Source organism: Gymnoscopelus braueri (assembly GCF_963280865.1).
Source record: "Gymnoscopelus braueri genome assembly, chromosome: 7".
NCBI classification, from domain to species: Eukaryota; Metazoa; Chordata; class Actinopteri; order Myctophiformes; family Myctophidae; genus Gymnoscopelus; species Gymnoscopelus braueri.
In genome coordinates, this window is record NC_137608.1 from 30,634,232 (window position 1) to 30,647,525 (window position 13,294).

The window sequence follows — 13,294 nt, forward strand, 5'->3', positions numbered from 1 at the left end:
GTGTGGGGCTGTGTTGGTTTACCATCGACTGAGGACAGCAGTGCTGCAATGTGGGCCCTGGTGACCGAGCTTCTCTTCAGCTTCGTGCTGCTGGCTTTTCTGGTCATCAGCTGTCAGAATGTCATCCATATAGCCAGTTCCTCTTTGCGTTCGGTACTTGCCTTCATACACTCTCAGCTGGACCGAGAGCTGGGGGAGGTGGAGGGAATGGCCGATGAGGAGGAGAATGTTACCACCAGAGTGGTCCGACGGAGAGTCATCCTCAAGGTACCGAACCATACAACCACGGAAAACAATAGACGGAAAGGGGACCACTGTACTACATATAAAGGAATGGGAAAGGACTAAAAACACATTTGGGGAAAAGCTGAGGGATGCAGTGCGTATTTATGTACTAAAACAAAGAGATGATACAAGGTTTTTCTGGATAAATGTTTGGACAAGACTATGTTGAGTTGAGGGGCGTGCCCCAGCTGGCAGAATTGGTGGTATAGTAGCTAATTAATAATAATGGAAATGCTGTATATTTAATTGGCAATAACATAAAAATTTACTTGAAAATTCTGGATTTATGGAGGCAGATCAAGTAAATCTAATATCTTAATGATTTTTGTCTTGTCATGCACTAAAATAATACTAGAACCACAGATGGGGGTCAAATTTAGACTATGGCTAAGTTTGTCTTATTCTATTAAGGATGTGAACAGATTTTCCCGGGCTCAACCAGTTGGGATTCCAGCCCTATGGCATTTTGCTTCCTTTCCCACCCCCCACCCTTGTCTCAACAAAGATAATGACCCATGACTTTGTGGATTGTGGAGGATAGTGAGGCTTTACCTCGGCCTATACTACTCCCTGTGGACTTGTCTGAGTGCTGGATTTGTTTTTGATCTCATAAATAGCCGCGTTGGCGCCCTGCTAATTATTAGGAGGAATAATTGTATCATCATGAACCTCATCAGCTGTAATTACAGGTGCTAATGCCACAGTACAGCATAATTTAAGTGAGCTCCATAGGTCTTACATTGTTGCTTCTAAATACAACCCCCTCCCCCTTCCTCACACCCCTCTCCCCCTATTATCTCTGTCTCTAGTGGGAGTGGGTTTAGCTACGACGGAGCAGCTAGTACTGTATGCAGCCTCAGCTCAGCAAAAATAACTGATTTTCATACTAACTACATGATATATGAAAACGCGAGAGTTTGCAACACAATGTCCGCCAGTCTGTCACAGGGTTATTATAGTTAACTAAACGAAAACTAGAATTGACAGAACATTTTAGATCACTCACGAATAGATTGAGACCATTAATAGATTGAGAACATTTTATTTATAAAATGTAAATACAAGTGTGAATATTATATTTGATCTTTGCATTCAGGCTCTGCTATACATTACTCCCTGCTCAGCATATAGAAGACAACCATTTAAGAGCAGGGAGATAATACATATATAACGAACCCCCCAGGGGAAAACAGAACCCTTTAAGGGAAAGCAGAGCTTGCTGGTGGTGCTGGGGTGGTGGTGGGAGCAAACAAAGCGCATAAAAACATTCAGTGGTAGCACAGAATCAGAATCAGAATCAGTTTTATTGTCACATCACAGGTTTACAGAAGTAAAAGAGTGGGTGAAATTCGTTTTCGTGCATAGTTCCCATCGTATTGTTATTTCCATAGAAAAAAAGAAAGGGAAGAAGAAGAAGGGGGGGGGGGGGGGAGAGATCAATCAAACAAATCTACATATTTACACATAGTAACTGACAGCTGACAGCTCACAGCAAGAGGAAGTACAATGAATCGGGTGAGCTTAAGAAGACCTCCAATTTGGTCAGCTGCTTGACACGTCACATACAACATCGCCCATTTGGTGCTGCACATGCGTATAAACCTCTCGAATGTATCTGCCTGAACTAGCTCTCAGGCTACGCGTCATTTAGCAAAACAACAAAAAAAAACGACGAGGCTTCACAAAAAATCTAACTGAAACCATATTATGTGATAACAAAACAAACTAAAACTAGCTAAAATCATAGAGAAAATGGGCTTCATTTTCATTAGCCAGTTATTCATCAATTGCCAATATTTCTGAGCTGTTGAAAATCGCCCCTGACTACCCCATATTGCAATGAAAAACAAAAACTAAGCCTAATAAAATCAAAACTAGCGAAGGCATAAAAAAAACTGCAATTGAATTAAAAAATTTCAAAACTACATAAAAATAGATTAAAAAACTAATGATAAAGGAAAAACCAGAACCTTGGTTTGTTCAAACACTGCCACAGTTAAAACCCATTGATGGATATCCCTTAAAGGGATATTTCACTTTCAAAAAAATCTTTGGTCATTTTATCATCTACTCAAGCTTTTGGGAGCACCCCGGACAGTTTTTAAGTTGCTTGATGCAGTATTTAGATATTTGATATTCATTTTATCAGACACGCCCCCTTCCTATACAAACCCATTGTAACTTCAAACTCCATTTTAACCATGTTAGATTCATCGGAAACACACGTCCTTGGTTCTGGTGACTGACATCGTCCTTCTAATACGTGAGGAGACCGTGTTTTTCAATTACTTTTTTGGGGGGAAATGAAAAAAATGTAATACAATAAAAAATAAAAATAAAGTGATCGAAAAAACATGTTAAAAATGGAGTTTGAGGTTATAATGGGTTTGTATAGGAAGGGGGCGTGTCTGATAAAATGAATATCAAATGTCTACTGAATCAAGCAACTTAAAAACTGTCTGGGGGGCTCACAAAAGCCTGAGTAGACAATAAAATGACCAATATCCCATTAATTGAGGGCTTGAAACGTGTAATGTTTTAACTTGGATCTAAATGTATTGAAAAACATGACAGACTTTTAACTAATACTTTGTACATGAAATTAATGTTTTTCTAAAAAGTTAAGTAATATTAAAAGTAATATGTACATCCTAACTCACACATGCAACCTCGCAGATAACAGCTTATCATGAATCACGTGCTTGTTGACGTGTCAATGATGACACGCACTACAGAGGCATTTTAAGGGGCTCTCTAGATTCCACTTTGATTTTGTTTGCTGACTCCAGGCTTTGCATTGTCACCAGATAACCTACCATCCAGCAATTAAGAGTCAACTGTCTTATACATTAAGGTTTCATCGCTGAAGTATGGCTTATATTCCATTCCACTCCATTACATCATGTAGAGGTGGTGATTTGTGCTTTTGCAAATGGCAATATTTAACATGACAAATGCTTTTTTCATCCACAGGGTGATGAGGCAGACGACCTTCCTGGAGGAGAACATGTCAGTGAGGAGCAGTTCACAGATGAGCATGGAAACATTGTCACAAAGAAGGTCAGTCATCCCAGTACGCTTTCTGTGTTGTAGACTGGTGGTCTGGTAATCAGTTTCCTCACAACGCGCCTCACAAACCTAGCCTGGGATCCAGCCTGATTCACTACGTTCGGCTGATTGTTTTCTCTCACTTGGCTTATCAGTTTGGCCAGCCTCCTGTTTGATTCGTATTTCAATTACGTAGGTCAGGAAGTGACTCGAGTTTTACATTGGACAACACTGGTCCCGCCCCCCCCCCCTAAAGACCCATCAGAAGCCGCGGGTCGTTTTCACTCGTGCTGTGCAGGGAGATAGGAGGCTTTCCAGACTGTATAGCGAGTGAGAAAAAGAAATCCGCCGAACGTAGCGGAGCAGTCTGGATCCCAGGCTATCACAAACCAGCCATTAGAAATGATTATACCATTAATAATCACGAGCAGTTCATTAGTAATGATCATGGGAAGATGTCCTTTTTATGGCGTGTAGTGCATAGAAAGAGGTGCCTCTTCCCCTTTAGATTTGTAGATGATTGGCTCATCATCTAAAATGTATTGATTGATTGATTGCTTGATTGCTTGATTGCTTGATTGATTAATTTATTTATTTATTTATTTATTTATTTATTTATTTATTTATTTATTGATTGATTGACTGATTGACTGATTGACTGACTGATTGATTATTTCCATTAGCTTAACTCTACGATGTATAAAATGTTAAACAACTACAAAGCTAGCTAAATTCCATTCAACATAGCTTTCCTTCTCGTCACTATCTCACTTGTATTGTCCTCCATCAACTATTCTCTCCCTCTCCTCATTACTCATTGCTTTCATCATCAATCTCTCCCTCACCTCTCTGTATGCTTGTGTCTGTGTACTGTGTACGTACGTGTGCTTGTGGTCGATGTGACAGATTGTGCGGAAGGTTGTGCGCAGGGGAAAGGGTTCGGGTGAGGAAGGGGTTCAGGAGGTGAGCGTGGAGAGCTCTCTGCAGGATGCAAACGAGATGGAGATCGATGCTGAGCAGTTCATGAATTACGCCATCCTGGGTCGCGACAGCAGCAAGGTGGGCTACTGGTCTGGCCTGTCTGTCTCCCAGCCAATGACAGGCTGAGGACTCAGAACATCTGAGGCTCCCCTTTTACTATAAGTGTGGGGGTGGGGGGTGGGGGACTCAATGGACTGAGTTGAGTTGCATTTATCGCCTGATGGTGGCCTCCTTTCTAGACTCTGTTGAATTCATGTTGTAGATGGGTCGGACTATATGTTGAAATCATCGCCTGCAGCAAATTACTAGTGTGTGGTTTTAAACAAGAAACTGTGTGTCACACTGAAGCTTGAAAGATTCGCCTGACCCTGCTTTGCCAGCCTACTACTATCCAGGTGGCTTAACCTGCATGAGCTATATCGATCAGTGTAGGCCAAGAACAGTGTTTGTGTGATTATAATTAGATAAATGCTGTTTCATCTTATATCAGTCCTAAATCTGTACAGATTGAATGAGTAATATTATGGTTGGATCGTTGTGTGCTTGTTGACCATCCCTTGTTGGCTCATATCATTCAGTAAGCCTCACTCACCCCTGCTTCATTTTACCATGTTCACTACAGTGTCTGGATTTAGGTGAAATTACTGAACCTGCTTTTGCGCTTTGCTGTAGCGTCGTAGCTTGCCTGTTGTTTCACTGGGTCGGCTGAAACAACAAACAGTGCTCATAGATTATTGGCTTCGTATAACCCCATGCAGTATTCCTTGATGTCAATAATATCTGTGGTCTGAAAACAGAGTTCATACTGTATTGTGAGATTGAATGTATGGATTGTGGTTCTTGTTGCTCTGGTAATGTAATCCATTTTCTTCCCATCAGTAATCCCATTGACTGACTCTTCTGTCCACTAAGCCTCTATTAAAGTCTGTGGTCCTATAACTGTGACTGTGTGCTGTATCACTCCGACCTGCAGGACTCAATCAAACCTGAGTCCAATTTTATTTGTAAATAATTATTGGATATTGTTTTAATTTATGATAAAGTACCAGGATACGAGACAATTGTGCCCAAATTAGAACAATATTGAGCGACTGTAAGTTAAGTTAAGTTAACAGTTAAGTTGTCAATTGCAGTAAACTGTCCACTGTTTCCAGAATTTTCTGTGATTCTATAACGTCAACCTTTCTGGCACTCAATTAATCATATCCATATGGCACCTACTGTAAGTAAGCTAAGATGAATAATTTGCAAATACTATTTGACCCAGGTATTTTCCATATCCATTCTGGATGTTTCTGATACCGTTTCCCTCTTATCTTATCTCCTGTCTTTCCTACCTATCCTATCCTATTTGTCCACACTTGGCTGTCTGTATATAATTTATCCCTGCATGTTTTCCTCTACTCACCTATATTTGAAAACAATTCTATCCTATTTTTTCTCCTCTCCTTTTTTCTGTTCTCTTTATGTCCCCTTGTTTATCATCTCACTGTGGCGTCCATCTGCTCTGCTCCGTCTTCCTTTCTTTTCTTGCTCCATTTTATTTTCTTCCCATTATTTTAAACTACTAATATTCCCCACCTCTCATTGTACTCCCATCAATCCTCTTCTCCTCCATTCTTGACCCCTGGCTCTCTTGCATCACTCCTGCCGCCCCTTCCCCCCTGATGTAGCCGGATATTGTGGATATGAAGAAGGGTGCTCAGATAGTGAAATGTGCCAGTCTGCGGAGAGTAAAGCAGTGAGGCAGACAGAATGCCACGTCCCTGCAGGTACGGGACTGACCCACAGAGCCTCGTCTGACCTGTGGGCTAGACCATTTAATCCTGTCTCTCTGGATTAAATGCTCCTGTATGTGCCTTTAATTCAGTACTAATACTGACAGTGAAGTTATTAATACAGGATGACATTTGATGTGAATCAACAATTTAACTACTGGTTAAGAATGTTAACATTACTGCTAAGAGTGCAAAAGCACCCTTTCCAGTGCTTGAAATTGTGGATTGGCACTTGTCATTGTCATTTTTTGATTTTCTTATGCCTCCAAATTTACTTATTCTGCTTTGGTTAGGACACAAGTAGGGATATATTCAAATAGATTTTATTTTCTTTACTTCAAAAGAAGAAAACAGCAATGTTTGGAACTTTCTAATTTCATTACATCTATTTTACTTCTTTAAATGTCGTAAACCAGTGAAGCTCTCATAGGCTCAAAATACAGGCCATTCATATCATATATCTATAAATGTGCAGAATCTCTGCCTGCATGACTGTCCCTAGCGTATCTCGAGGCCGTCTAATGACCGATCAACTTCAAACTTGGTGTGTATATCGCTGAGGACCGAGGGAGGGATGTGCCGAGTAGGAAGTTTGTCGGATCAGTGGTCCTCGAACATATCTATAAACCTACAGTACAAATCCCCATTCATGCATATCCCTGTTGTCATGAATTTGATGTTATAGTAATAGGCTGGCCTCCAAGTACTATGATAATGGGTACTGTACTCTGTCAGCGGTTAAAACGGGTATTGCATGACCGGGGAACATGCATTCCCAACAGGCCTAATAAAAAATTTGGGCAACTGTGAAAACCAATAATATATTTGAAAATTTGCATTCGGGATTTCGACAGCACCACAGTACCAAGGCTTTACTTATTAGATTCACAAACAATCTTTTAATTAATTCTGACATTGGTGACATTTACAGACTTGTTTTGTTGGACTTGAGTGCAGCTTTTGATACCATCATAATATTCTTATCAATAGATTTCAGCAGTGTATCCTTGGTCTCAAGGTTAGATTGTAGGTCCAATACTTTTTTCCATATAAATACTTCCCCTTGGTCACATTATGTAGGCACGACATCTCCTTCCGGCTTCCATTGTTATGCAGACGATACACAATTATATCTTCCAGTGAAGCCTGATAAAATCCTTTCCTTTAATTGAACATATTACTCCTATTTTAACTTCCTTACATGGTAGCCTGTCTGTTCTAGGATTGATTTGGAGGTTTTACAGATTTTTAAGGCACTTCATGGCCTGGCCCAAATTAAATTTGGGAGTAAACCTATCTGCAGCCTGAGATCCTCAGGCAGGAAACTGCTGGCTATTCTTGAGTTTGGGCTTAAGACAAAAAGTGTGATCGTGCTTTTGCTGTCAGAGAACCTCGGCTCAGGTATTACCTGCTTGAGGAGCTCAGGCTAGTTAAAGCGGTGTCTTCTTTCAAATCACTTCTAAAACATGCTTTTATCAAAAGATCATTCCATAATTAAAAGTTGTTTTTATACCTCACTACACTTTATATTTTACACGTTATGGTTTTTTTTATTCAGTTGCTGATTTTATTTTATTTCTTCAGTTTTATGTAAAACACAAAGTGCTTTAAAGAGTTATTATTATTATTATTATTATTATTATTATTATTATTATTATTATTATTATTATTATTATCATTATTATATGATTATCTTCATCATCATCATCATCATCATCATCATTAAGTAGAAATGCTAAATGTTGTGATGATTATAATACAAAGAGGCTGTTTGCTTTGTTTTCTACTGCTCTAATACTACATTGCCATAATAAAGCATGTTGTTCGAACTGTCTGCAGCTGAATAGAATGCTAGTGAGGACTATTTTATGGTCAAATATGTGAGACCATTTGTCCTTTGAAAGAAAAGCTATTTGGAGCAACTGTAGCTGCTTTGTGTGTGAGTGTGTGTGTGTGTGTGTGTGTGTGTGTGTGTGTGTGTGTGTGTGTGTGTGTGTGTGTGTGTGTGTGTGTGTGTGTGTGTGTGTGTGTGTGTGTGTGTGTGTGTGTGTGTGTCTGTGTGTGTGTGTGTGTGTGTGTGTGTGTGTGTGTGTGTGTGTGTGTGTGTGCGTGCGTGTGCGTGTGCGCGCGCGTGCGTGCGTATGCGTACGTGTGTGTGTGTGTGTGTGTGTGTGTGTGTGTGGGCGTGCACGCATGTTTAGATGTGTGCACATGTGTAAAAGTGTAATCTACTACTCTGGTCTGATGCTTTACAACATTTTTGTGATTGACTTACATTTTCTAAGTTTAAGCCCCTGACATTCCTCACTGGCATTTCACACTACTGAATGTTAACCCCTGTTGTCTCATGGTGTAGTGAGTGAATGTAGTCTACCTTGCTTTGTTGCATCAAAGAAACTTTGAAGCAAATGTCAAAGGTAAACTGCAGTGACAAATTAGCTGCAGAGTACCATTGTGCTACAGGCCTTTTAGCTAAGGACATTTGTAACACAGACAGATTGATAGCAACACAGGGCTGTTTTTAGACCCCTATGTCTAATTACAGACTCAAAGACTCACACACACTTTTAAACCTAATTTATATTTTGTTGTACAACTGTGTCATTTAACCCAAATCACTTAATATATTTTTTTTTTTGAGTGAAATGGTTGGGTGACAAAGTATAAATTAGCCCTTTTACCGACTAAAAGGATGTGTTTTGCAACATGGATGCATGTGACAGCTTCAATAGATTCCTTACGGTATGTATATTTGCACTGGTCAGGTGTAGTTGGTTAATTAAATGTATGTCCTACATCAGACTTTTCTCCTCTATCCACAGGGTTCTCCACAGGACGCAACCCCCTCACCAAAATCACCGTACTTAGACACATGACCGGCAGCAGGTGACCGGAGGATGAAGGCCCATGAAGAGGCAGACGAAGAGAAATGAACAGCAACAAACACCAACTCAATCATAAAAAATCCAGATGGCTATGCCAACTATCAGCACGCACCAGAAGAGAAGGATATGGATTTACTTGTAGTTTTTCTTACCTTTTTTTTTTTTTTTTTAAAGAAAAGTCAAAACATCTAAAACAAAGCTAGAAGCATGATTGTTTCGTATAAAACAAAAACCAAACAGAAAAAAAAAAAAAAAAAACAGCAACCAAAACGTGCTTCCTGTTATCTGTATCAGCATGAGTGACTGCTGCCGCATGGCCTGTCTTTAACTAAAATAATGAGGGAATATGGGGCGGGAAAGGGAGGGGAGGGATGGGAACAGGACACTCCTGTATGGGACGGGCAATTGGGCATGCAATGTAGGGTAGGCCTACGCTCAGACACTTGCCCGTTTTCTAAATAAACAGGACAAGTCTGTCAAACTTAAGGAAAAGTGAAGCTGTAAAGTGTAAAATAATGAGAATTGCATAATCTCTAGGCAACAGGTTACTTCCCCTCCTCCCTGCCACACTGAAGCCTAATTTATCCTTCGCTGTATGTCCATGTTCACTTGGAAATCTGTTATTTTGGGCGAGAGGCACGGTCGTACAACATAGTATGAATTAGGCTTAATATGACTCTTCCAGCTACAAACATCACAAACAATTTTCAAACTACTAAATGTCCCAGTGCTCAAACATCAGTATGCTACACTTTCACCCAAGGTTATCGGTGTTGTACATAATATGGAATGCACTAAAATGCTATACTGTACGTGACTGTGTGTTACGTGCGTGTCGTTTGTGTTATAAGAACCCTATGCGATGCCAATGATGCTGCTGTTCCAGATACTTACGGTATTCCTCCCTGTTTTTCTCCTTTGGTTCATTCAATCTGAACCTATATATTATTCTATATATCTTGAGGTCTTTGTGGGTATGAGAACAAACAATTCAAACTGTTGTGTCGCTCTGCCTGTTTTATCCGTCGTTTTTTTGTGTGGCAGGTCGTTTGTTGATTTGTGATTTCCATGTGCTTCCACCCTTTTGCTTCTGACATGTCGGAGTTTAGAGGGCACTACTGGCTTCAGCTACTTACTGTGGTTCTGTGAGTTTCGAGGGCGGGCAGGCTTCTGTGTTACAATTCTACCTATCTGTTCAGAGTGGTTTGTTTTTGTGGAGGGTGATATGAGAGACAGGTGTCATGAAATATTATCTCTAACTCCTTCCTCGTGTTAATGTGTACTGTGTCCTCGTGGTCGGAACCTGTAATGATCAAGTCTCATATATGAGCCAAAAACCTGTTACCTGTGTTCTCTCCCTTCTTCTGTTTGAATTCTGCCCTGCCCAGTCCTCTCCCCCAGCGCAGTCCAGTCCAGCCCAGCCCAGCCCAGCCCAGGCAGCCTCTCAGAGTAGATGTAGCAGTCCTGTCCTTGTCCAGCAGGGGTCAGGATCACCTTCATTTTAGTAGCAGTGTCTCTGTGTTGGGCCATAAAGACCTCATCATTACCTATGAGGAGAATTAATAGACCACTTCTGCACCGGCAGATGATGTCACTGGATATGGGTAAAGGGACTGATGAAACACTGGGAATAATGTAGTGCCGAGACAGCTGGAGAGAGGAGAGAGCGTTGTGTTGTGGACGTGTTGAGTTCGATGTTTGTTTTCTTGGGTCCGTGGAGTGTAGCAAAGACAGCCAGTCACCAATCACTGTGATGAGAAACTGTAATACTGACCCCACGACTGTGAGCCCGAGTAGCTCTTCCCAAAACCCAACAACACCTGTCTCTTGTCTCAGTCCTTTATTTATTGTTATGCCCTCCTACATGATTTACTGTCTTAACTTCACTACAGAAGAAGCAATAACACTTAGGAGTAGAATTCACACATTTTTGTGTGTGTGTGTGTGTGTGTGTGTGTGTGTGTGTGTGTGTGTGTGTGTGTGTGTGTGTGTGTGTGTGTGTGTGTGTGTGTGTGTGTGTGTGTGTACACGTGTGTGTGTGTGTGTGTGTGTGTGTGTGTGTGTGTGTGTGTGTGTGTGTGTGTGTGTGTGTGTGTGTGTGTGTGTGTGTGTGTGTGTGTGTGTGTGTGTAGTTCATGTTCATAGTTGTTCATAGTTCATGATTAAGTTCCTTAAGCTTGGGCGTTCAATCTGTTAATCATAGCTTTACTTCAATCAGAGAGGATGTCAAAACATCAGTATACACTTTGTTACTTTGCTTGTTTGGAATATATATATATATATATATATATATTTTAGTCATAAGAAAGACATAAATCAACATACTGTAGTAAGAAACTGCTGCTCTTTTCCTCACAGAATTTAGGGTTTGATTCCTGTGTGTTTCTGTGGGCTCAAAGGATTAAAGGTATAGAACTTCATACCAGCCATCCCATCTGTTTGTGTTACTCATTAGGTGAATGGAGATGTGTGTCCAGTGTCCACTCATACTTTATTTAAGTCTTAACGACTTCCATGTTCACCGGTAGAGAAATTCCTACGAGTGCGTGTGTGTGTGTGTGTGTGTGTGTGTGTGTGTGTGTGTGTGTGTGTGTGTGTGTGTGTGTGTGTGAGAGAGAGAGAGAGAGAGAGAGAGAGAGAGAGAGAGAGAGAGAGAGAGAGAGAGAGAGAGAGAGAGAGAGAGAGAGAGAGAGAGAGAGAGAGAGAGAGAGAGAGAGATTTATTCAGTATTGGGTATGCAGAGATAGATTATGAAGTGATATTACAAATGGGTGTACAGAAGAGGCTCCCAGAATATATATAATATATATTTCAAATTCACAAAACACATTTTTTACTGTTGATTTACCTCAATAAGTGTGCCATCCATTATTATATCAATTACCATTACACATTGCTTCCTACCTTTACATTAGATCTCCAATTGAGACACATGTAATCCATCAACAGTCCATTGAAATGTTGCAATAAATAACCATCTATTAGTCGGGTTTTGTAGCCAGAAACTATGAATGTAAGGTCTGTGTATAAGCTAGGTATACACTGTACAGTATGTTAGAATGATAGGCTATCAATTATTTTATTTCAACTCAGGTTCTGCTGTTCCTCAAACATTTGTCTTAGTTCCCAGTTCATTTGAAGCATACATGCATAAGAATAACATATCACCCATGCAAAGTAAGTGGAGAGAGTAAAATGGAGAAGCCTCAAAATAGGTCATGTTATATTTTAACAAATATACTTTCATCCAAGATTATCTTCATTTTAACCCTGCTTCACAGACTTTGGAAAAAGTGTTGCTAAGTAAAGATTTTTACTGTAATGTAAATGGTCCCCTTTGCTTCGGAGTAAAATCCTCATTTGTAAATCTGAGTTTGCAAATGGAACCAAGTAAGGGTTATGGGTAAATTTGGTTCCATTTGTACACTATCAGAGTTAAATGAACACTGCACATTTTACTGTGTAAGTGTGTTTTGTTTAACCAGGGGCCACTTACCGTATGAATCCAATGTTGATAGGGGGACATCTACAGATTTATGGAGGGCAGTCTCAGCAGCCACTGTTTGTGGCGAGGTAAAGGTTAGATAGCACTGTGGGGCGACGTGGTGGCTTCACTGGCTAGGCTTTCAAGACGACAAGCATTTTCCCTCAACACAGCCCACCCCTGATCGATTGCTGCCCCCCTACCGAATAGGACATTGAGCCAGTTCTAAGGCTTCCACTTGGTGACAGCTAGAGGAGTTTGGAGGAGTCCATTTAAGTGCAAGGAGAGGGAAGGGTGGTTACATTAGACAAAATGGTAATAATGGAAAACCCTGCACTGAAGGACTACTGAGGTGATGACATGCACCAAGTTCATGCAAAAATATTTACTGTTGCAAAAACTAGAGGACACATGTATATTCGTTTAGAATGGATTGAAGACATTATTAACGCAATAGCATATTACTCAATACTAAGGAATGCAAATGCGCACATGCACAGAAAGTGTTTTTAACATAAAAGGCTATATATATATATATATATGGAATATATGAAAAAGTATATATATATTTACTTAGAATGCTATGCACCCTTACTTGTCAACTGGGATTCTAGTTATGTTATGGATGTACTTTTAGCATCATACAGCTGTAGCTACCAAGAGACTGTTGAGTTCTGGGTAATGCCTGCAACATGGGGAAAAGAGGGGCCTTGTGGGTATTTTAAACTTGTTTTGTTTGCTTTTTGTTATTGTTATGGAGAGGTCAACATGAAAAAATACATGTAAAAGCCTTTTAATCAAATGAAATCAGAAGATATCTATTGACAATTTAC

General features: G+C 40.2%; 1 protein-coding gene across 1 annotated transcript in view; it reads left to right on the top strand.

Annotated features, from left to right (window-relative positions):
• The window catches only part of ank1a (ankyrin 1, erythrocytic a), a 52,957-nt gene extending 43,811 nt beyond the window's left edge, over positions 1-9,146 (top strand). Inside the window, exons 41-44 of the mRNA XM_080434113.1 lie at positions 3,259-3,345; positions 4,240-4,392; positions 5,988-6,086; positions 8,915-9,146. Of these exons, the coding sequence (XP_080290239.1) occupies positions 3,259-3,345; positions 4,240-4,392; positions 5,988-6,059 (312 nt within the window). The 3' untranslated portion in view covers positions 6,060-6,086; positions 8,915-9,146. The remainder of the gene's footprint in view (positions 1-3,258; positions 3,346-4,239; positions 4,393-5,987; positions 6,087-8,914) is intronic.
• The last annotated feature ends 4,148 nt before the right edge of the window (positions 9,147-13,294 follow it).